The sequence below is a fragment of the Lonchura striata genome, chromosome 2 (assembly GCF_050655825.1).
Source record: "Lonchura striata isolate lonStrDom1 chromosome 2, ASM5065582v1, whole genome shotgun sequence".
In the NCBI taxonomy this organism is placed as follows: Eukaryota; Metazoa; Chordata; class Aves; order Passeriformes; family Estrildidae; genus Lonchura; species Lonchura striata.
The window spans coordinates 138,486,160-138,505,736 of record NC_140704.1 but is presented as its reverse complement, the minus strand read 5'-3'; the positions used below and the strand labels follow the sequence as shown (position 1 = coordinate 138,505,736).

The following is a 19,577-nucleotide window of genomic DNA, read 5'->3' as shown; positions in this document are numbered from 1 at the left end:
AGAAGCACACCAACTCTTCCACTACCTAGTACTAAATGCTTTTAAGAAGCTTGTACATTAATCTGTTTTGAAGGACACTAAATTCACAGTCTCACAAAACTTCATTTTCAGTTACACCATATTACTGAGATGCTAAATTCAGGATGTTTTCAAAGCATATGCACCCTCTTATATAAGCATTAACATGAAACTTGTAGTAAACTTTAGCTGACTGAATGATTTTACTACAAAGCATGTGGATTCAGCGTTAGAATTCATTAGACTAGGACATTTCTTTATATTTGCAAGATTATGCACAATGTAAGGTTCATGAAATCCGTAAAACACCTGTATGTGGTCAGGCATTTTTTGTCCAGTTTCAGCACAGATTGTGGCTTACATATAGAAATCATACAACATGAAATTGTAGTTTTAAGAACCAAAGCATCTAATGGGCTTATGACCATTTTCCATATCAATAGTCTGAATACTGAAAATAAGATTGCTTTCCCAAGTTTAAGCAGGTTTGACAGCTGGAAAAATTGAGAGAGTGGAAGAAGGTTAATTGTAACAGTGGAATATGTAGGAAAAAAGTGAGAAAACATGATTTAAGTGTCAAAATACTTCAAGACACATGGGTCTTGTCAGATCTAGCTGAAGCTGTTAGGACTTCTATTTAGACATTTAAAATTTGACTTCTGTTTTCCCCCAGATTTACCAATATGCCTCATATTTAGCTAAGGCACAAAAACACAGGGACTGAAGAAAATGCTAGCAGCTAGTGTTCCATCCACTAGTTTATACAGCTGACATGAAAGATAAACCAAATTAGGCATACAGACCTCTGAATGCAGAGTATGACTTTTTATTAGCAGACATTTTCTTTCCATATGTATTCATATTATAAACAAAAGAGAAAATGCATGTGCTACAGGAGCACAAAAATCAATGGCATCATTAAGTCATTAACAAACTAAGCATTTTAGAGAAATACTTGTTTTACAACTGCAGTAACATGATTCAAGCATAGAGTTATCCAATTCTTTCCACTGTGTATCAATTGAAATAGGAACTGTGAGCTACAGTTTAAAACTCAGTCTGGAAAAAAAACTTCCAGAAAGAAATTTTGATGAAGGCATCATCATTGTACATCAAAAGCCCCTAAAGCACTACTGTAGCAAAATGTATTTCAGTTGCCCTTTCAATAGACACATGACATCAGGCAGCAAACAAGACCATGCCAAAACAACCATTTATTCCCAGGGTTATACCAAAACTGAGCTCATAAATGGTATCAGGCAATTTACTACTTGTGAGTGCCCATATTGTTAAGATTATCAAGAGAGATGTGCTTAGGGTACTAACTATATGAACTCTAAGAGGGTATTTTTAAGAGTTACTGAATATCTTAAAAAATGTAACTATTTTAAGTAGGGTACAGTGTTACACATCAAGCAAACAGCTTTACCCTCTCTTGGTTAAAGAAGCCCAATTCCCTGCAGCTAGGTAATTGAGGAAGTCTGCAAATGTTTGTGCTTTATGGTCTGCAATAGGTAAAGGTGACATAATTTATTTTTTTGATCTTTTTTTGGATTTCAAGACAGAATTTATCTTTTTCCAATGACAATATAAAAGTGCAGCATAAAAAACCAGAACAGAACAAAGTTCTTTAAAGTTGATTTTAAATGTCTGCTGCACTAAACACCAGTGCTTAGACCTCACCAATCCAAATTCACTGTTTACTCCAAAAAAAGACTGAATATGGTGAATAAGTAGCTCCTCCCTTAGCCATAAAGGGAGAAAAATATACTCCTAGGCCCATGAGAATATATGCAAATCTTAGGAAATGAGTTTAATGCATTTGTCAGAGCAACAAGATTGAGAAGCAAGTGAAAATTGCTAAACAATAAAAATTTATACCTAGAATTGTCAAAGCTACACTTTCTTATTGTTAACACCGTTTTTAAATTATTGAAGACCCAAACAGCATCTACTACTATTTCCATATAGGGGACGGGGCAGAGGAAATGATGTGGTACCAGAGATCTCTATAAGAGACTACTGGAGGAAATTAGAATCCATGTATATAGAAGAAGATTTATCCTGTATCATATATATGATGTGAGAACTGAAGGTAAAGCAAACTTTCCATAGGATCTTTCCAAGCCAATCTTTGATATCCTTTCCTAACAAGAAAAAGAAGGAAAATGCTGGTTTGCTAGTTTTGTATGGTCAACAATATGGCTACAGTTCAGATTTACTCAAAGCTTTACAAATACTGTTCTATCTTACATGCTTAATGACTCCTTAATTTTGCTGTCCACAATTTCCTTATACAGAGCAGCTGACATCACTTCTTCCATTGGACACATGATGCCATATTCTTCACAGCCATTCTCTTGGACCAGAGGATCCATTTTATGAGGATCAAACATTATATTATTTGGCGTCACTAGCAGCACACCATTGACCGTACCCTAAAATGAGAGGGAAAAGAAGTGGTAATTTTTCTCCTTCAAATTCCAGCTTATTCTTCATTCTTCAGTAAGAAAAAGGTGTTTTCTATTTTTTTTTAATAAAGCCATTTAAAATTTATATTTAAGCAACTGTTACGTTACTAAGTCATTGTTAAAGACAAGAAACTAACTTTTTCTGGGGAAGCAAATTAGTATACCACCTGCTTTCCCAAAAGAAAAAAGTTTTATTCCTCACAACTAATCAATAATTGGTTTTAGTAAAATATGAGAAACCTTACACACTGGAGAATACACTAAAACAGCTCCTCTGAGATAAGGAGACATCCTTCCCAGATAACCACAGGGCTTAACTGGTAGGTTTGAAAGCAATTTTTGTCTAAAACTTGACTCTTAACTCTTCTCTCTCACTTTCTAGTATTTATTTAGAGAAACCTTCAAAACCTATCATTTATCTTAATTTATTTTACACAAAAGTAACAGAGAGGCTGATACAAGTCCTTCTAACTTAATGGATGTGCTGATTGATTGGCCAAACACATTTATAGAATGAAATTAGAATAAAAATACTCAAGACTATTGAAGGTGAAACTTTAGATGGTTTTAATCACAATTATACTGCTGCAGTACATTAATGCAGTCGTGTCTAAACTTTAACTATGAGAAGCTTGGAGGTTGATATTCATACTATGAATTGTAGGGTTCTTATACAATACAAGTATTAAAACAGTTAATTTACAATATATTGAACTTTTTTGAACAAAAAAAGTTAGAAACATGCAAACAGCAATTGCCTGCTACAGAAATTCATTTAACTGTTGGAACAGTAGAGTTTGAGCTGCAACTATGAACTGGAGAAAACCTAGCTTTAAGTAGAGTGACAGGAATACTTCAGTTACAGATCTTGACTCCTAAAGACTTTACAAATCTAGTCAGGCATTCCAAGCTTTCTTGCAAGAACTCAGTTCACAAGCTGTTGAAGGAATATTTATCTTACTGATAAAACATTCAAAGCTATTATAAAGAGTGTGGATTGGATGAGATGGTTTTCAATTTTTTTCCAAGAAGACATTAGCACAGCTCAAACACAAATACAGTTCTTCCAAACTCAAGAAATTTTGTTCCCAGGTGATGGTTGATGACCTTCACAGTAGGAATACAAAGATGACATGTAGTACAAAGAAAAGTGCATGTTATAAAAAAAAGCCCCAACCAAAACAAAAGTGTTATTAAAGTCTCAACAATGACCAATGCTATTTCTAGTACAGAAAAATGAAGACATGTCTCAAAAGCAGTCCAAGCAACTGGGCTACTTTTAGTTGCTCAGTGCTTAATCAGATATCATTTAGAATGCAACACATGTGCTGAAGACTTTGAAGTCAGCAAAAGACATCTACATAATTCCAAGTTCTAAAGTACCAAAACAAGATTGTTACAGGTATTTCTTTCCTAGCGCTGTACTGTGGAAATAGACTTTCAAGGTTGTCCTCCAAAAGAACAACTATAAAGAGAAGTCTACATTTTGTTGTATCTATTGTAATCCAAAAAACAAATTTAACATGACTGCAGAAGTGAGTCTACTCAGAAGAACTATTAGAAGAACTGCTTCTCTTTAATAACAAATATAACTTCCTTTAAATTCAGTACATAATTAAAACAAAAAAGCAACAGCTTTTCTATATCTGACTCTTTCATTAACAGTCATGAAAATAGAATTTCATTACTACTCTCTAGATCTCACCCAGAAATTGTCATAGTCTTGATGGCAGTTGGAATAGATGATCATTGTAGGTCCCTTCCAACCAAAATATCTTATTATATTCTTTCAGTGCCCAAATACTGCATGTGGATCTTCAAAACAGTCAGGCTGAAGAGAAAATGTTAAGGCTGTATGACTGCTCTATCTGGAGGATTTAAGTGTTCAACACCAACTTCCACAATAACATATTACTCAGTAGGGAAAAAAAAAAAAAACAGTAATTGAGCTCATTAGAAAGCTCTTCATTTCCAGAATAATATTGTCTTCATTCGTCCACTATCTCATGAACCTTCCTTGATAAACTAAGTACACATGAAGCTTTTGAGGCAATAAAAAGGTGATATTTTTCTGTCAAGGGATGTGGTGTCACAACTTAAGATATCATTCATATCAACAAGTTCCAGTGCTTTATAACTTGCTTTCAAGAGCATAGATAAGACTGCTTCAGCTGACAGCACAGGCCAAAAATTGATTAAAGCAAAAAAGCTTATCTGAATATTAGAGTCATATCATCAGAGTAACATGTATGAAGAACCTGTTACATATCAACCACTCATTTCAGTTGTCTTCCTTCACACTCAGTTTTAGCAGTTCAGAAAACACCAACTTACCCCTCCCAAAGCCCACAAGCCAGGCTTGTTAGTATCTTAAGGAAACACCATTATATCAAGGACAAAAATCTGTGCATGTGCAAGGCTACTCACTATATAAGGAAAAACAACTTTAAGAGACCTTCTATTGTAAACAGAAGCTTCCTAGAGAAGACTGACAATGACCCATCTAACGGCAAAGAATCCCAAACTGGTACATTGACATGGCTTTAGCACATATGTAATTAAGGATTAAAACCTATCTCTGCAGCCTCAAAGACACAGCTAAAAGTAATAGAAGTTTATCTTGATTTAGAAGAAACCCTCAACACCAATAGGTAGGCAGGCATTCAACGTGAAAATTAACTTGAAAGTCTACTTCCATGTAAAATTTACTACAGCAATAGAAATTGAGGATTAAACACTCAGACCTAGCAGACTTTCATCTGGATTTGACAAAGCAGCTCAAACACTTCACCTGCAATTACTTATAAGGAAGTGAAAGATTATACACGTATCTTGAAAACAATGTATTTATAGCACCTTAACAACAGATGACCTATTTCATTCTTCTCAATTTAAAAAACATAATGCAACACATCTGTTTCACAAGTTACTAGACATGGTCCACAGTTACTAGATGAACACTTCAGGATATTTTTCTAGAGAAGAACTGCTGCTCCAAATTAATAAAAATTAAATTCCTAATAATACACTAATTAGCATTAATTTTCATTATTTCCTCCAAGGATCACTGAATGTTGACCCAGATAGCTAAGCAATGTTCGGGTAAGAGCCACATAAAGAAACATTTTGTTTGACTGCAAATTTTAGCTACTCTTTTTCAGACATGCCAATGTTTTTGACACTTTCTCTTACAATTTCTATGACTCTTTACAGGAAAAATATCTTCAGGTTTACTACCTTGTTTGCAGGAGTAAAAGCTTCCTTAAAACTTATTACTCAATTGATGTTGTTTCTAGTATGGACAGAAACCAAGTGCTATTGATTCTGGGAGGAAAAAAGAACATCAGAACAAAACATACAAGTGGGAGCAGACAAGCCTTTAGCCAACAGCTTAAGAGCTGCTCTTTGCATTATGCTAGTCATCAGTGAGAGATGGAAACTGCAGCAACTCCTGACTTTGAGAGTTAACACCATACCTTTGCATAAGTCAAGAAAAAACTGCATCTCTTCTTTAAAAGAAATACCTGAAACTTCATTTCCTTGTTAGAAATGAAGGATCAGACAGATTTCTATGTAAGCATTCCTAAAATACATACACTCCAGAACTATTGTATCAGAGTATGTAATGATGAACTCCTCAGCATTTTAGTATCAGGCACTCATTTAAGGTTCTAAAACAACTTTTCTGGTTACTCATATAGATTTATGCACTATGGCAGCAGATGTCACAGTCATCTCATGAAATACCCAGGAATGGGTAATAACAGTGACACCAGAAAATATCCTAGAGTATCTCTGTATCAATAGTGTGGCTGGCAGGACCAGGGCAGTGATTCTTACTCTGTACTCAGCACTAACGAGGCCACATGTCAAATATTGTGTTCAGCTCTGGATCCCTCAATTCAGGAAGTACATGGAGGTGCTGGAGCAAGTCCTTAAAAGGCCAGTTGAGCTGGTGAATGGTCAAGAGATTAAGTCCTGTGAGCAGTAGCAGATGGAGCTGGGCTTGTTCAGTCTGGAGACAAGGAAGCTCAGGAGGGACCTTATTACTCTCTACAACTGTGAGAAGAGGTTGTAGCCAGGTGGGCATTAGCCTCTTCTCCCAGGCAACCAGGAACAGGACAAGAAGAAATGGCCTCAAGGCGTGCCAGGGGAGGTTTAGGTTTGGCATCAAGAGGAATTTCTTCACAAAAAGGATTATTAAGCATTGGAATGGGCTGCCCAGTGAGGTGGTGGAGCCACCGTCCTGGGAGATTTAAGTAATGCCTAGATGTGGTACTTAGTGCCACGGTCTAATTGACAACGTGGTGATCAGGGAAAGATTTGACTTGACCTCAGAGGTGTTTTCCAACCTAAATGATTCTGTAATGCTGGTCTTGGCAAGTTACTTCCAACAAGCTAACCTCCCTTGCTATCTTACAAGCACCAAAGACAACTGAGAGCCTAGTCTGCTCCCCATATATAATCAACTCAGTTCCTTGCTTTTGGAGCAGGGAGCAAGTTCCCAAGCTCCTTCTCTGACCTGGTTGAACTACTGAAAATATTTTCAGTGTGACTATATTCTTCAAAGTGAAGAACATCACAGGGGCTTATTTCTGAAAAACAAAGCCCTTTCTATGCCTTTGTCTACCAAAATTAAGAAAATATGCTTCTCCTTTATGGGCTATTAAGTTGGGTCTTCAGCCAAGATCCCTTTAAAATAAATCAAATACCCACTTAACATTTCAGAAACAGGTCTTTGATTTTTTAACAAATTCATTTTTTTCGAAATAGCCACAAGTATTATTCTAATTATTGAATTTTTAAATTGACTATTATTTGAATTGAATTTTAATTGACTATTATTTGAATTATGTTGTCTCTAAAACAACAGTGTTGTTAGAGGTCTGCAAATCAGAGCACAAGCTCAAATAAAAACACTGGACAATGGCATGCACACTACCAACTGCTACCTGACTCCAGTACACTGCTCTTTGCTCTAATCTTCTAATTTTCTAGTCCTTGGGAAAAAATAATTTAAAAAAATGAACATCCATACACAGCTCTTTTGTTGCTACAGAACCTTGGAAAAGAGCTTTTTAGTGCATCCTCCACAAAATAACCAATAACCTGTTTCTCTTGGACCATAATTACTAAGTAGTTGTTGAGAGAAAAAATACCAAAAATACTGTCTATGAAACTGAAATACAAATTAGACTCTGCATGTAGCTACTAAGTAGTTCAACATTATACTGTTACAAGAAGTTCTGATTCTGGAACAAAACTCCCCAAAATAGCACTTGCAGAAGTCAAGTTTCCTGTATGCAATAAATTTTAAAGACATGAAGTAAAATTCTGTTCAGATGCAGCTCAGATTTAAGATCCTCAAAGAGAAATGCTAACGCACTCTATTGCTAATAACCATGTGGAAATGCTAGGTTTTTGAAAAAATAGGTTCTTTGAGACTTATAGCTCATCCAGAAAATATTAATCCAGATACATAAAAATATACACATTGAAAGTAGACTAAACTGCACATGCACACATTAATTTCTGAATCAGTTTTGTCTTCTTACCATTAAAATTCCTTACACCTCAAGAAATGGAAGCTCTAACTCCCATGCAATACCTGACATGGAAATCTGATCATTATAAAGGGAGGTTTAGAGACAAACTATCACACTGGTGAGCCCATACATTAAGCAGTTCAGTAAAACAGTTCTAAGAAAGTTTAAAAGGACTCCTAGCAAGAAGTTTTCAAAGATAAGTTCTCTAAATAATTCTGTTATATTTTTGAACACACAAGGTTGAATAAAAACTGTAATTTATGAAGCTTTTATCATGAAAATAACATTTCTTTTATGTTTTGTTTCTTGTAGCAGTTTTGAACCTCAATGTCCTCCTTTTCACTTAATGAACGATAAATGTGTGTTTTCTGTGCTTTCATTTCCAGAACAGTGGTTTGGATTTTTTCAAGCCTCAATATTAGTAATTTTCCCTTACCTACTACATTTCAAAACAGTTAAGTTAGCAAAAATAATAAAGAACTCCAAACTTCCGTTACTAGTTTTAATCAAGTAGACTGTTTAAAGTACCTTTCTTTCAGCTCAAAGAACAGTGCAGAGAATGAAAAAAACCCAGAGCAGCACACTCTTCTACAGCAGAAGCCAACAGTGCAGTTGTAAGACAAGGCACACCTATGTACGTAGCATGCAGTGAGTCAAGGTGTGACTGGAGCACACTGGTCACACTGATTTTTTGTCTGTTCAGAATATTCACATGACCCTGTCTCTTACTGTGCATTGCAGGTTCCAAACACTGCTCCTCAGAGAATTCCTCTGTGCTTGTCTAGAAAGCCACGAGTGTGACTAAACACAACTCCAACCATATACAAAATAAGCAGTCTAAAAAAGTGAGAAAAGAGACGCTTACCCAAATGAAAGCTCTTTTGCATAGACATACTGAAAAATAGGCTTTCACTAGATTTCAGTCTACAAGCAGCACAGTGATGACAGACTTCACAGCTGAAGCCCTAAAGAATGGCTAACTATGTGCTTCAAAACCACTTTCAGAGTAGAAAGCAAAAGATTAACCTTTTAAGCTTTCTCCAAAAAACTTTTATTGTCCTGCATCATGAGAAAATGTATCAAGGAGTGGCAAGACAACACTCAAGAGAACGTACTTACCGTATGTGGCACAGTCTAAATTATATGCTAAACTTGTAAGATCTGGCACTCAAATCTGAGCAAGTCAGTATTCATTTTTCTCCCACCCACCTCCCCCAGTATGGATAGACACTGCAATGGGTTATACAACTTTCTAGAAACAGAATTTTCCCTGAAGCTCTTAGAAAATAGGCTGTAATGCTGAAAGTCGAAGACCATTAATATTCCTAGGAGAAACTACAGCACACAAATTATGTGCTGTAAATTTTAACTCCAGATTTTTTTAAGTAATCAAATTTCGAATATTTCAAGTACTTTGAATTGTATTGCATTTGTTGAGTGAAGGCATTTTTCATAATGTCTAATAGTAATTTTTCTGTTAAGTAGGGGACAAAAATCAATACATTTTGATTTTTGGTAAAGTGCTCTGAGATAATGGCAAAATACTTTACCTTAGTCCCTAGAAGTCTGTGCAAGACTTGTGCACTTATGAGTTAAACAAAGGTTAATTAAGTGTCACTAACTGGGAGGCATTTTGTGTAATGATGCTATTGAGAGAACTGTAACTGCTTCAAAGAAAAAAAAAAAATCAAGGTTTCTACCACACCACACCAAACGGTGAACAATAGAGAACTTGTTTGCAGAATGAGAGGTTTATTCTGCTCTCATTGTTCTGCTTTTAAAAAAAAGTAAGCAAAGCTACACAACTGTGTATTTTCTAGTACAGTTTAAGTCATGTTTTTGTCCACTGTAAGTAAATAAAATTACCTATGAGAGATACTAACATAAGGAACAAACAGACCTCAGGCCCTCAACATACAAGAATTATGTGACGGACATCGCTGATGCTGTACTGTTACATATCAACTGCCTGCATCAATCATGTCCTGAACAAGAGGCCTGGAGAACCCAAAGGAAACAGCAAGTAAAAAAATTAATATATTTATACAGACGTAAGCATGTGAGTTGATTCATCTATTCATTCCTGACTAAAGTATAAACACAGAATAGACTTTAAATATGCTTTATTATTACATCCTATACAGTAACAGTAAAACCTGAATGTTTCAGTACCTTGCCATTAGTGAATATGCTTCATTATTACATCCTATACAGTAACAGTAAAACTTAAATGTTTCAGTACCTTGCCATTAGTGATGTACTTGCAGTTAATTTTTAGAAACTTCTCTGTAAATGCTTCCTCCTCTTCGGAGGTGGATGATACCACTCTTGAAGGACGAACACAAGCATGTGCTGGAGACACAGCCGACTCCTTCTGTTGGACTCCATCTGAATCCTGAAAGAAATTATAAAAAAACAAAAAAGAACTTAGCAACTTGTTTTTTTCAATATCAACTTCTGGAGATTTTCTGCAGTGTAATTTGAACTAGTCACGTCACTGATGGGCAGATTATAAAAGAACTGCCCCAACAGGGACTCAAGGATTTAAATCTGACCACCAACACAGAAGTGTTCAAGGCCAGGCTGGATGGTGAGTAACCTGGTCTAGTGGAAGGTGTCCCTGCCTATGGCAGAGAGGCTGGAACTGGGTATCTCTAGGAGATACTGGGTATCCCTTCCAACCCAACCTATTACACAATTCTACAAAAGATTTAAAAAAAAATCACATACACAAATGCTGAATAAGTTTGCACACAAAGATCCTGGCAATTTTTCTAGCCCATGTTCTACTCTACCCATTCAGTTCACATTTTTCCAGTATTTTAACTGGGCTGCTTTGGAACAGTATCAAAGGCCTGGCTCTAGTCAGGGTAAGAAACATGCCTTCCCTCATCTGCTGAGCTCATCATTTCCTCACAGAAAGCAATCAGTTTTGCCAGGTATGGTATAGCCTTGGTAAGTTCTCTCTGGCTGTTTCCAACCATCTCTGTCATTCATTCACATGCCTGGATTTAACTTTCAGAGGATTGCCTTCATTACTTCCCTGGGAAGATAATAGAGTTATCTACCTCACTATTTACCAGTATATCCAACTAAGTAGTGAACATGGAACCCTACCAGGGGCAGGACAGACAAAAAAAATTGTTTTCAAACTAAAGATAACCAATCAGTAGACAGACTTTACCAAAGCCTATTTTATCGGTACAGAAACCCTGTTTTGGAGCTTTACCCACATCTAAAGGTCTCAATTTCATACATAATTGCTATTTTTAGTTACTAATAAAATACTACTATTTCTAGAAAACAGGAAGTCCCATGTTTCCTTTGGTTTTCTGCTTTCCTGTTCAGTTCTATTCACTAGTACAGATTGCACATAAATGCCTTTAATCATATCTAGGAACATTATGCACAACTGTTCTCAGTTCATTATCTCTCTGGCACTACTTTAGCCTTTGTCAGCATCTTTCAACCTTCATTACAGATCAACCAAAAACCCAAAACACTAAACTGAATTTTGCTGAAAAAGCTAATCAAGATATAATTAGGAAACAAACCTCCTGGAGAATAATTCTACTTCTACATATGCCTTCCTTCTGAAAACTACAAAGTCATTCTTGTGACACATAACTCAGCAAGTGGTTCTGAAAGTGCTCCGCTGATAACTAAGCCCACTCTGAATAAGCCAGCTATTTCTCACAATCTCAGTATGGCCTGGGAAAGGGAGGGGCAGGGGGATGCAGAACTACAATGGTAGACTTTCCAATTTAGTGATGATGCACTTGCCACTACATATTAATTTCAAGTTGCATTTAAGCTTTTATAGGTAGCAAAGCATACAGGATCTTCTTAAATATGTGCCTAAGACTTCTCAATGAAGAAATCTTTCAAAAGCCCAGTAGCACCAGAAAAGCTTCAAAATTAAGCTAGTTCTTACAGTCTTACTGACAGCAACAAAATTATTGAAATACACAATGAAATCTTAGCTGAAGTGTAGCAAAATTAAAACAAAACAAAAAAACCCAACAAAAAACCTACCAAAAACTCCCCAGCTTTAACAAAGAGTTATGCAGGTCTTATATCAGCCACATGCTGGTTTGTATCTAGCACATGGCTGTGGTAAGCTACTCCATTTTTGATAAAGTAAAAGAACAAGAATAGAACATGGCAGTTTATTTTTGACTGAACAGGCATTCAGATATTTTTTCTCCTTCTTATTAAATCTGTAATGAGAAAGCACTGATTCTATTGTCCAGAACAGAGAGAAGACTCCTTTACATTATATAAGCACAGGAACACATCTTTACCTTGAAACATGCTCAAATTTAAACTGCAAATCTCGAGTCAAAACTGGAGGACAGTCAAAGAAGACAGACATCAAAAGAGCATTAGAGAACACATACTAGTATGTATCTCCTTCCTAATGATAGTAATCAGCAAAAAGAGAAAAGAAAACCATGAAAGACAGGTGCTATGATGAATAACAAAACCCTCCAGCCTTAACTGCTCACACAAAAGCTGAGTGCCATTTGTGTTATTAGAGAAGACTGAAAACAAAACCAAATGCACACAGTCCACACTGACAAGTACAAGTGATTTCTGTTACTTGATTTTTTGACAAATATTTCTTCTTTCCTTAGATGTACTTTGAAAGGCCCCAGAAACAAAATAATCATATTATACATTGTTTCACTGCTAATCTGATCTTCATGAAGCATTTAAAAACTGCATGTGACAATCCACAACAGGTAACAAGATACTTTATTGTTACATAACTATTCTGTGCATCAGTTAAATAAAATTTAACATTCCAGTTGTTGCTAGCACTGGACTGACTACACTAAATGAAAAAATCTTTTGCAGAAAAGGTTTTTAAGTATTTTCATTTACTTTGTTTCTTCTACACTTGCAAGGTTTTTTCTCCCATATGAGCATACAGTCAGCAGAAAGTTTTCAAACACATTACATCTCCTTATCTACTATATGCTAAGTGATACACAAAATAATTGACAAAAGAAAGAATGAGGTATTTTTCTGGAATGGAATCTGTAGGAAGAGCTCAGATTTCCATAATAAAATTGGTACTTTTTCCCTCTAGTTGTGTGTAACTTCTCACAACATATGTTACATGTGTAGGTCTTCCTAAGACTGCTATAGATACAAGGTATATGATACAAGAATGTATTCTTGCAGGTGAGTCTGCTTACTGTGCTACACCACCCTGAGCTTGCCATCAAACATAAAAGAAATTATTCAGCACAAATGACAGACGTCAGAACTGGCATACTAAGACAGAGAAAAGGTATCACAGCAAAACCAAACAGTGATTCTCAGTAGAAGGGGCACCACAGACTGTAATGCAGCTTGGGAACCTGTTCAGCAACAAAACAAAATCTTAATATTTAAACTCATCTGGACCAAATCATGTAAGCAAATAAGTAAATGCTTTAAATCGCAAACCTTCCTAAACTTCGAGCACGCAGGATCCTGGAACAGATGTTTGACAGTTTGACTGAGTAGTGTCAAAATATGCTAACAAGACAATTTCTTATTTGAGAGGAAAAGATAATAACTGGGAAAAGAACAGTGTTGATGCATGAAGAAGCATCCAAATGAGATCATAGTTGTAAAAATGCAGAGCAGCTCAGGCTCAAATACTGAATCTTCCTGGTTGGACTGTTCCCTATGGGATGCTGCTGACAGCAAACCAGTGCTCCTGGAAAGACACTTCTTTCTACAAAGCCAGCTCCTACTCAAAAATCTACATCTGAGCTGAATTACAGCGCAATGCGGGTGGCTAAACATTTTTAGCATTTTGGAAGTCTACAAATGTAGAACAACCAAGTAAAAGTCGGCTACAATTAATTCTACATTAGTCCTTCACCGAAATCCCCTTTTTTAACTTCATTTTGTGAAATGAAACTAGATAACCCTCTCCGACACCTCTACAGCAAGCAGGGGGAAACTGAGCATTCCTGCCAATACATCTTTTCTATAAAAACTATCAATATGAATAAGACAATGTCTAACAAGGTCTGAAATGTAACAAATGCAGAAATGCAACAGTAACTCATTAAGATTTCCATGTACAATGACAGCATTTTGCTATGAGTAATTTGCCTTCAAATCAGTTTTCAAACTGAAAACTATAATTTTAAAAGACTAAAATCTTGTATTTACTTTTAAAAATGAACTATTTTACTTTCAACTCCAGATATTGCCAAATACTATCTCCCCAAAACAAGCAGATAGTTTAAGAAGAAAGCATAGCATCTGTAACATTTATCTTATAAGGGAATATTAATTTTAAGGACAATAGGTATACCTACATTTACTGTAGCCTTGTCAAGCTCTGCTTCGGAAGATGTAGGTGATAGGGGACTTACAGGACTTAGAGAGGGGGAGCTGTCCACACTAGATATGTAGTCTGGGTCAGGAACATACAAAATCTATAAAGAAGATATAATGTAGTTAGAAGTTAGTTATGCTTTCAGATTTACTTTAGATTTCCCATCAGTTAAGCTATATTTACTATGCTTTCTTGAATAAGCTACACAAAATTGTTTCTGCTACCATTGCTTTCAAAAAGAATTATGAGTTGAGGGAAAAAACAATACTATACAAAGTATTTGAAATGTTAGCATTTTAAGTTTTAAATGCTATAGTGATATAATTTTGATTTTCAGTCATAACAGAGGAAGAAGTTCAGATAGAAAGAATTAAAAGTCCACAGCATGCCAGAAATAAGAGTGTCCAAGGAAAATGCATCCAATTATTTCTCTTGCTATGACTCTACTATTTGAGCAATAAGGAAAGAGACTGAATATATTTTAAAAAAAATGTAACTGAAGGTATTCTGACATTTAATACATTATTTCAGCCATAGTAGGCATTCAGTCTCCCCAGAGAAAGTTCTGCAGCAACCAAAAATGAACACAGAACTTTACCAAACAAAGGGCAAATACCAAATGACTGATACCACAGTTGACCTATCACTTGTTTCCAGGCCTGACTTTCAATCAGAAGTGAAAACTGAAAGCAAAAACAGGAGGGGAATAAAAAAAAAAGGCAATAGTGACCTATAACAAGTGAATGGTAATTAATATACTGCTGGTAAAAACAAAGTTTCCATAACGGAACTTAAACATTATTGAATCTATGAGGATAGAATTGCAGGCAGTAATATACAGTCACAGAATGTTGTTTGTAAGCTCTACACTGAATGTGTCTGCTGAGCTAGAGTTGGTAAACAGCCTGCTATATTTGCAAAGCAACAATTTGGCTTGTATCTAAATATTATTGTACCATTAAGTACAATTTAAAAGTTTTAAGTACATTTAAAAGTTCTCTGATCTTATATAAGGGACAGAGGTAGCTTCTTTACATGTTTCCTTTTAGGCAGTAATTTAATAGGAACAAGGAATAGACTGGAGAAAATGGAAAAACTCTTTTACAAAGCCAATGAGAAAATCAGTAAGAGAAGTACTTTAGCACTCTGGTAGGAATGAGAAATGTAAGTAACATATATAGTGTAATGGTACCTGTCCAGGAACGACTGCTCTGGAGAAAAGCTTATTTAATTGAACCAGTTCATTGGGTGTTGTATCAAATTTCAAAGCAATACTGTTTAAAGTATCTCTTGATTCCACCTGTATCAATTGGGAAAACAAAAAACAAACAAACAAAACAAACCTGTAAGCAGTTAGTTCAAATAGTGGCTTACATATTTTAGCATGTGTAGATTTACCAAGATTCTGATGAACTTTAATTTTTTTTTTATGACTGCCCACCCCCCTTAAAAAAAAACAAAGCCACCAGAAACAAAATGTCTACCCCCTAAATATTAGTGTAGTGCAACCCCATGTAAAAGCACACGCCTTCCTACTATATTTCCAGGTGCCCAGAAGTGTGAGTCACACAGTTTGAGCTGTAGGTGCAGCTATTGCACCAGAACTTCCACTCTACAAATTCACTGCTGGTTACCACTAGGCAATGCACCATTGACTGGGTTCACAGAATGATTCATTCCCTCTCTTCAACTGCTTTTCTCCACTTTTCATCTACAGAAAAGCTGAAGATTTCTCTCTATAAATATAAACACACCGTCTTGCTATCGAAATAAGCTTCTGCTAGGCCTTGACTTTCAAGTAAAATCCATTACTGAGAAAATGCAAAAATGCTGAAGCAAAGCAGGTCAACTACTATGACAGCAAATGAAGCATAAGCATTTTGAGAAAGTGATTCCTAGCTAAGGAAAGCATTTTTTTCAAACTCAGATTCTGACCTCTATCTCCCAAAGTGTAGTCAAAATGAGCTACTAGAAGAAAGCAAAAGGAAGAAAGTTCTATACAGAAAGACTATTTCAGAATAAAGAAATCAAAGTCTTAGAAATAATGGTGATACAAGGAAATAAACAGAAGTTTTACTGCATAATGACACAAGGCTTCATAAACATTGTACCAGAAAAAATATGTTTTATCAGTTAAGACAAGATGAAGCTATATAAGCTAGGATATATTTGCAGTTAAATGTAAGTAGAGCTAGAGAATTCTTTTCCATATGATTTTGTAAAGGTGCCCTTATCAACCTGGATTCACCAACAAAAAGATATCAGCATTGCCAAAGAAAAGACAATTAGCTTTTTTAAGACAGGATTAGAAACCTATTATGAGATTTTTTTTATACAGGAAGCCAATTAGCTAAGCAAAGCAGCAAACATCTCTCTACACTGGTGTTTCCAGTATAGAAGACTGTATTGTAGTAGCTCTCAGTTATTCAGTATATACTATCACAGACATACAAAAAAGGAAGAATATTTTCATATGCCATGTTCAACTGGTGCAACAGCAGAAATCAGAACAGGACTGTAATGAGATCAGATATGTACCATGTGCTTCACAGACCATAACAAAACTAACCACCAAATCACTGAACAGTAAGGATTCCATCAGAAGTTCTACATGATACAGAAAGTTTGCTACAACAAACTGTAAAGTGAAATTCAAAAGTTTTGCCTAAGTTTGCATTCATATAAATGTTGATGGGTAACAGTCAACTGTTAGGTAAATATTTCTTATGTATCATTTAATGAATGAAGCAATTGAGATTTTAGACTAATTAATGATACAAAACAAATTAAAAGCATTCAAACCACAAAGCTTAAGCCCTTTTTAGAGTGCATTCACTCTTTACAGCCTTCTGAAATAAAAACATCTTGTGAAATTTTGGCAACTAAAGGGTTTATCTCACTCATGATAAACATAATGGCAAGTATAAGCTTCCTTTTTGTTTGGCTGTCAAGTTTGCCCAGGTAAATTTCCACACTACAAGGGACTTCAGGTTCCAGCAGAGACACCTTCTCAAAACAATGACACTGCTCACATAATAGAGACTTCCTGAAGTATCTTCCTAGATTCCAAGGCCTATTTTCCAGTTCTCAGGCCCTCTACTAATCTAAAAAGTAGAATCTGAACAGCCAAAATTTCAAACAATAACTTTGTAGAAAAGCACAGAACTAACAAGTTATGAATAGTGCCACCACATACCTTGGATTCCCAGCTTTTCCCCTATCAATTCACTTCTATAAGAGAAGGCAAGAGGTTATTCCTTCTCTCAGAAAATAAACTTCCTATACATTGAGGTAGATACTTAAATGCTATTCTGAATGTTAAAAATCTTATATAAATATTTGAATATTAAATCTTCATTGAGAATACGCCTATGTTTCCCAGGTGCACTTATGTATAACAGCAGACAGAGAACTTCAGTCACCACTGTCTCTGGTTCAAACTACCTTCATTTCCCTCAGATAAACAGCTGGTAAAGTTATTTAAAAACTTTAAATCAAATTCTTTACTGGTATTTTACTGTAATTGCATCTCAACAGTAAGAATTAATTCATTCTGCCATTAAAAATTAAACATCAAATACATATGAATCAGAGTGCAGAAATATTTTTTTTTTATTTCAACACTAGATGTCCAAGAGCCAGAAAATCAAACAATAGTTTAAGAGCATTAAAATAAACTAACAAATTAAACAGATGGGAAGACTAAAAAAAAAGGCGAGAACAAAAGGGATCAAATAATACAACTTTGGAACTGTACCCAAGTCTTTAGAAATACCAATTATGACTGTATTAGCTAATTGTCAACAGGTCTAATTTATATAATGTGCAACATCAGTAAAACAAACTCTGTAAATATCATAAAGCCAACTTCAAAAATAATTAGTAAAAGACAACAGATGAAGTAACATCACTATTCTGATCTACATTTCCAATATTCTCCAAAGCAGGTTAAAAGATTATGACAATTGCATGCTCAAAGAAAAGCAGCAGCCAAAAAAGAACATGTTCCTTGGGTTTGAAATGGAAAAGCCAAGAAAGTTAGGAAAAAACAAAATCACCAAAACTCCTAAGTGTGTAGCTTTCTAAATAGCATGTAAAGGCTTACAAAGAGAACCCTCAGCACTCTCTGTATAGAGGCTGAAAAATCAGTCTTGAGGCTATGGTCTTCTAAAGGCTTCTGTGACCTTCAGGAATTGATACTGGGCTCTTTCCTCAACCTGGACAACAGAATCTGTGTACTAAGTACTTAGTCACTACTTCAGGAGAACACAATCTTCAATCCCCAGAGAGATAAAGGTAAATCTCAGAACCTCCGACACTCATAAACCAGATTCTCCATTTCAACTACTCAATTAAACCTTTTTCTAAACAAAAATCAAATCTATCTGTAAATAACCACAATTATTTCTTTCTTCTCATCAAAAGGAAGAGCAGTCAGAAGGCTTTCACTGAAGTCACAAGACTGCTAGCATGCTACAATCACTGGTGATCTGTAAGCATCACTCTACTCATGCTCCATTATTCACCCATAGTTGGCTCTATTGACACCTATAGGCAGGCACCAGTTGTGTTTGTACAACACAGAACACAAAAGGCAGAAGGGGAAAACATATTGCATGAGCAGCAGCTGTGAATTCTGAAGTAACAGACAATATCAACTTGCATCTAATATGCTGACTCACATTGAGCAAAGAATAAACTCTATTAAAAGATATCTGTTCGCTGTCTAAGCAGTATCAGTAAAAATGAACCAGTTTTTTCTGTATCCTTTAGAGGCAGTTCAGGACTTACTTCTGTTAATTAGTACCGTATCTGTTGACTCTCTCTGCTGCTACATATAGAACAGCAGGTTCAAGTTTTCATGCCTTGGGCATTTTAAATTAAAATCTTAAACATTAACTGCATTCTGTCTTCAGGTTTAAAAAGAAAATTTATTTTTTATTTGTCCCATAGTAATTTTTTTTCTAAAAAAATTCTGGTGCGAAGTCTACTTCATATTAAAACCCCATAGTTTGCACAAGTGTGATGCCAACTCACTCCAAACTTCATGAATACAAATAAGACCTTCCCTCCTAAAACCACATAGCCACTGGAAAAATGAACATATTAAATTATTATCTTAAAAAAGGTAAAAAAACCCACTAGCTTCAACAACACTAGAAGGTGAGCGGGAGTCTGGTTTCTGCCTTCATTCTC

General features: G+C 35.5%; 1 protein-coding gene across 16 annotated transcripts in view; it reads right to left on the bottom strand.

Annotated features, from left to right (window-relative positions):
- Positions 1 to 19,577, bottom strand: part of OXR1 (oxidation resistance 1) — a 259,566-nt gene that overhangs the window by 39,329 nt on the left and 200,660 nt on the right. For 14 of the 16 annotated variants that reach the window (XM_085572448.1, XM_021546445.4, XM_021546444.4 and 11 more), the window contains 4 exons: positions 15,574 to 15,681; positions 14,362 to 14,481; positions 10,278 to 10,430; positions 2,272 to 2,456 (listed from right to left, as the gene is read on the bottom strand). In XM_085572448.1, coding sequence (XP_085428574.1) covers positions 2,272 to 2,456; positions 10,278 to 10,430; positions 14,362 to 14,481; positions 15,574 to 15,681 — 566 coding nt within the window. The remainder of the gene's footprint in view (positions 1 to 2,271; positions 2,457 to 10,277; positions 10,431 to 14,361; positions 14,482 to 15,573; positions 15,682 to 19,577) is intronic. The other 2 variants (XM_021546455.4, XM_085572446.1) reach the window with 1 other exon arrangement.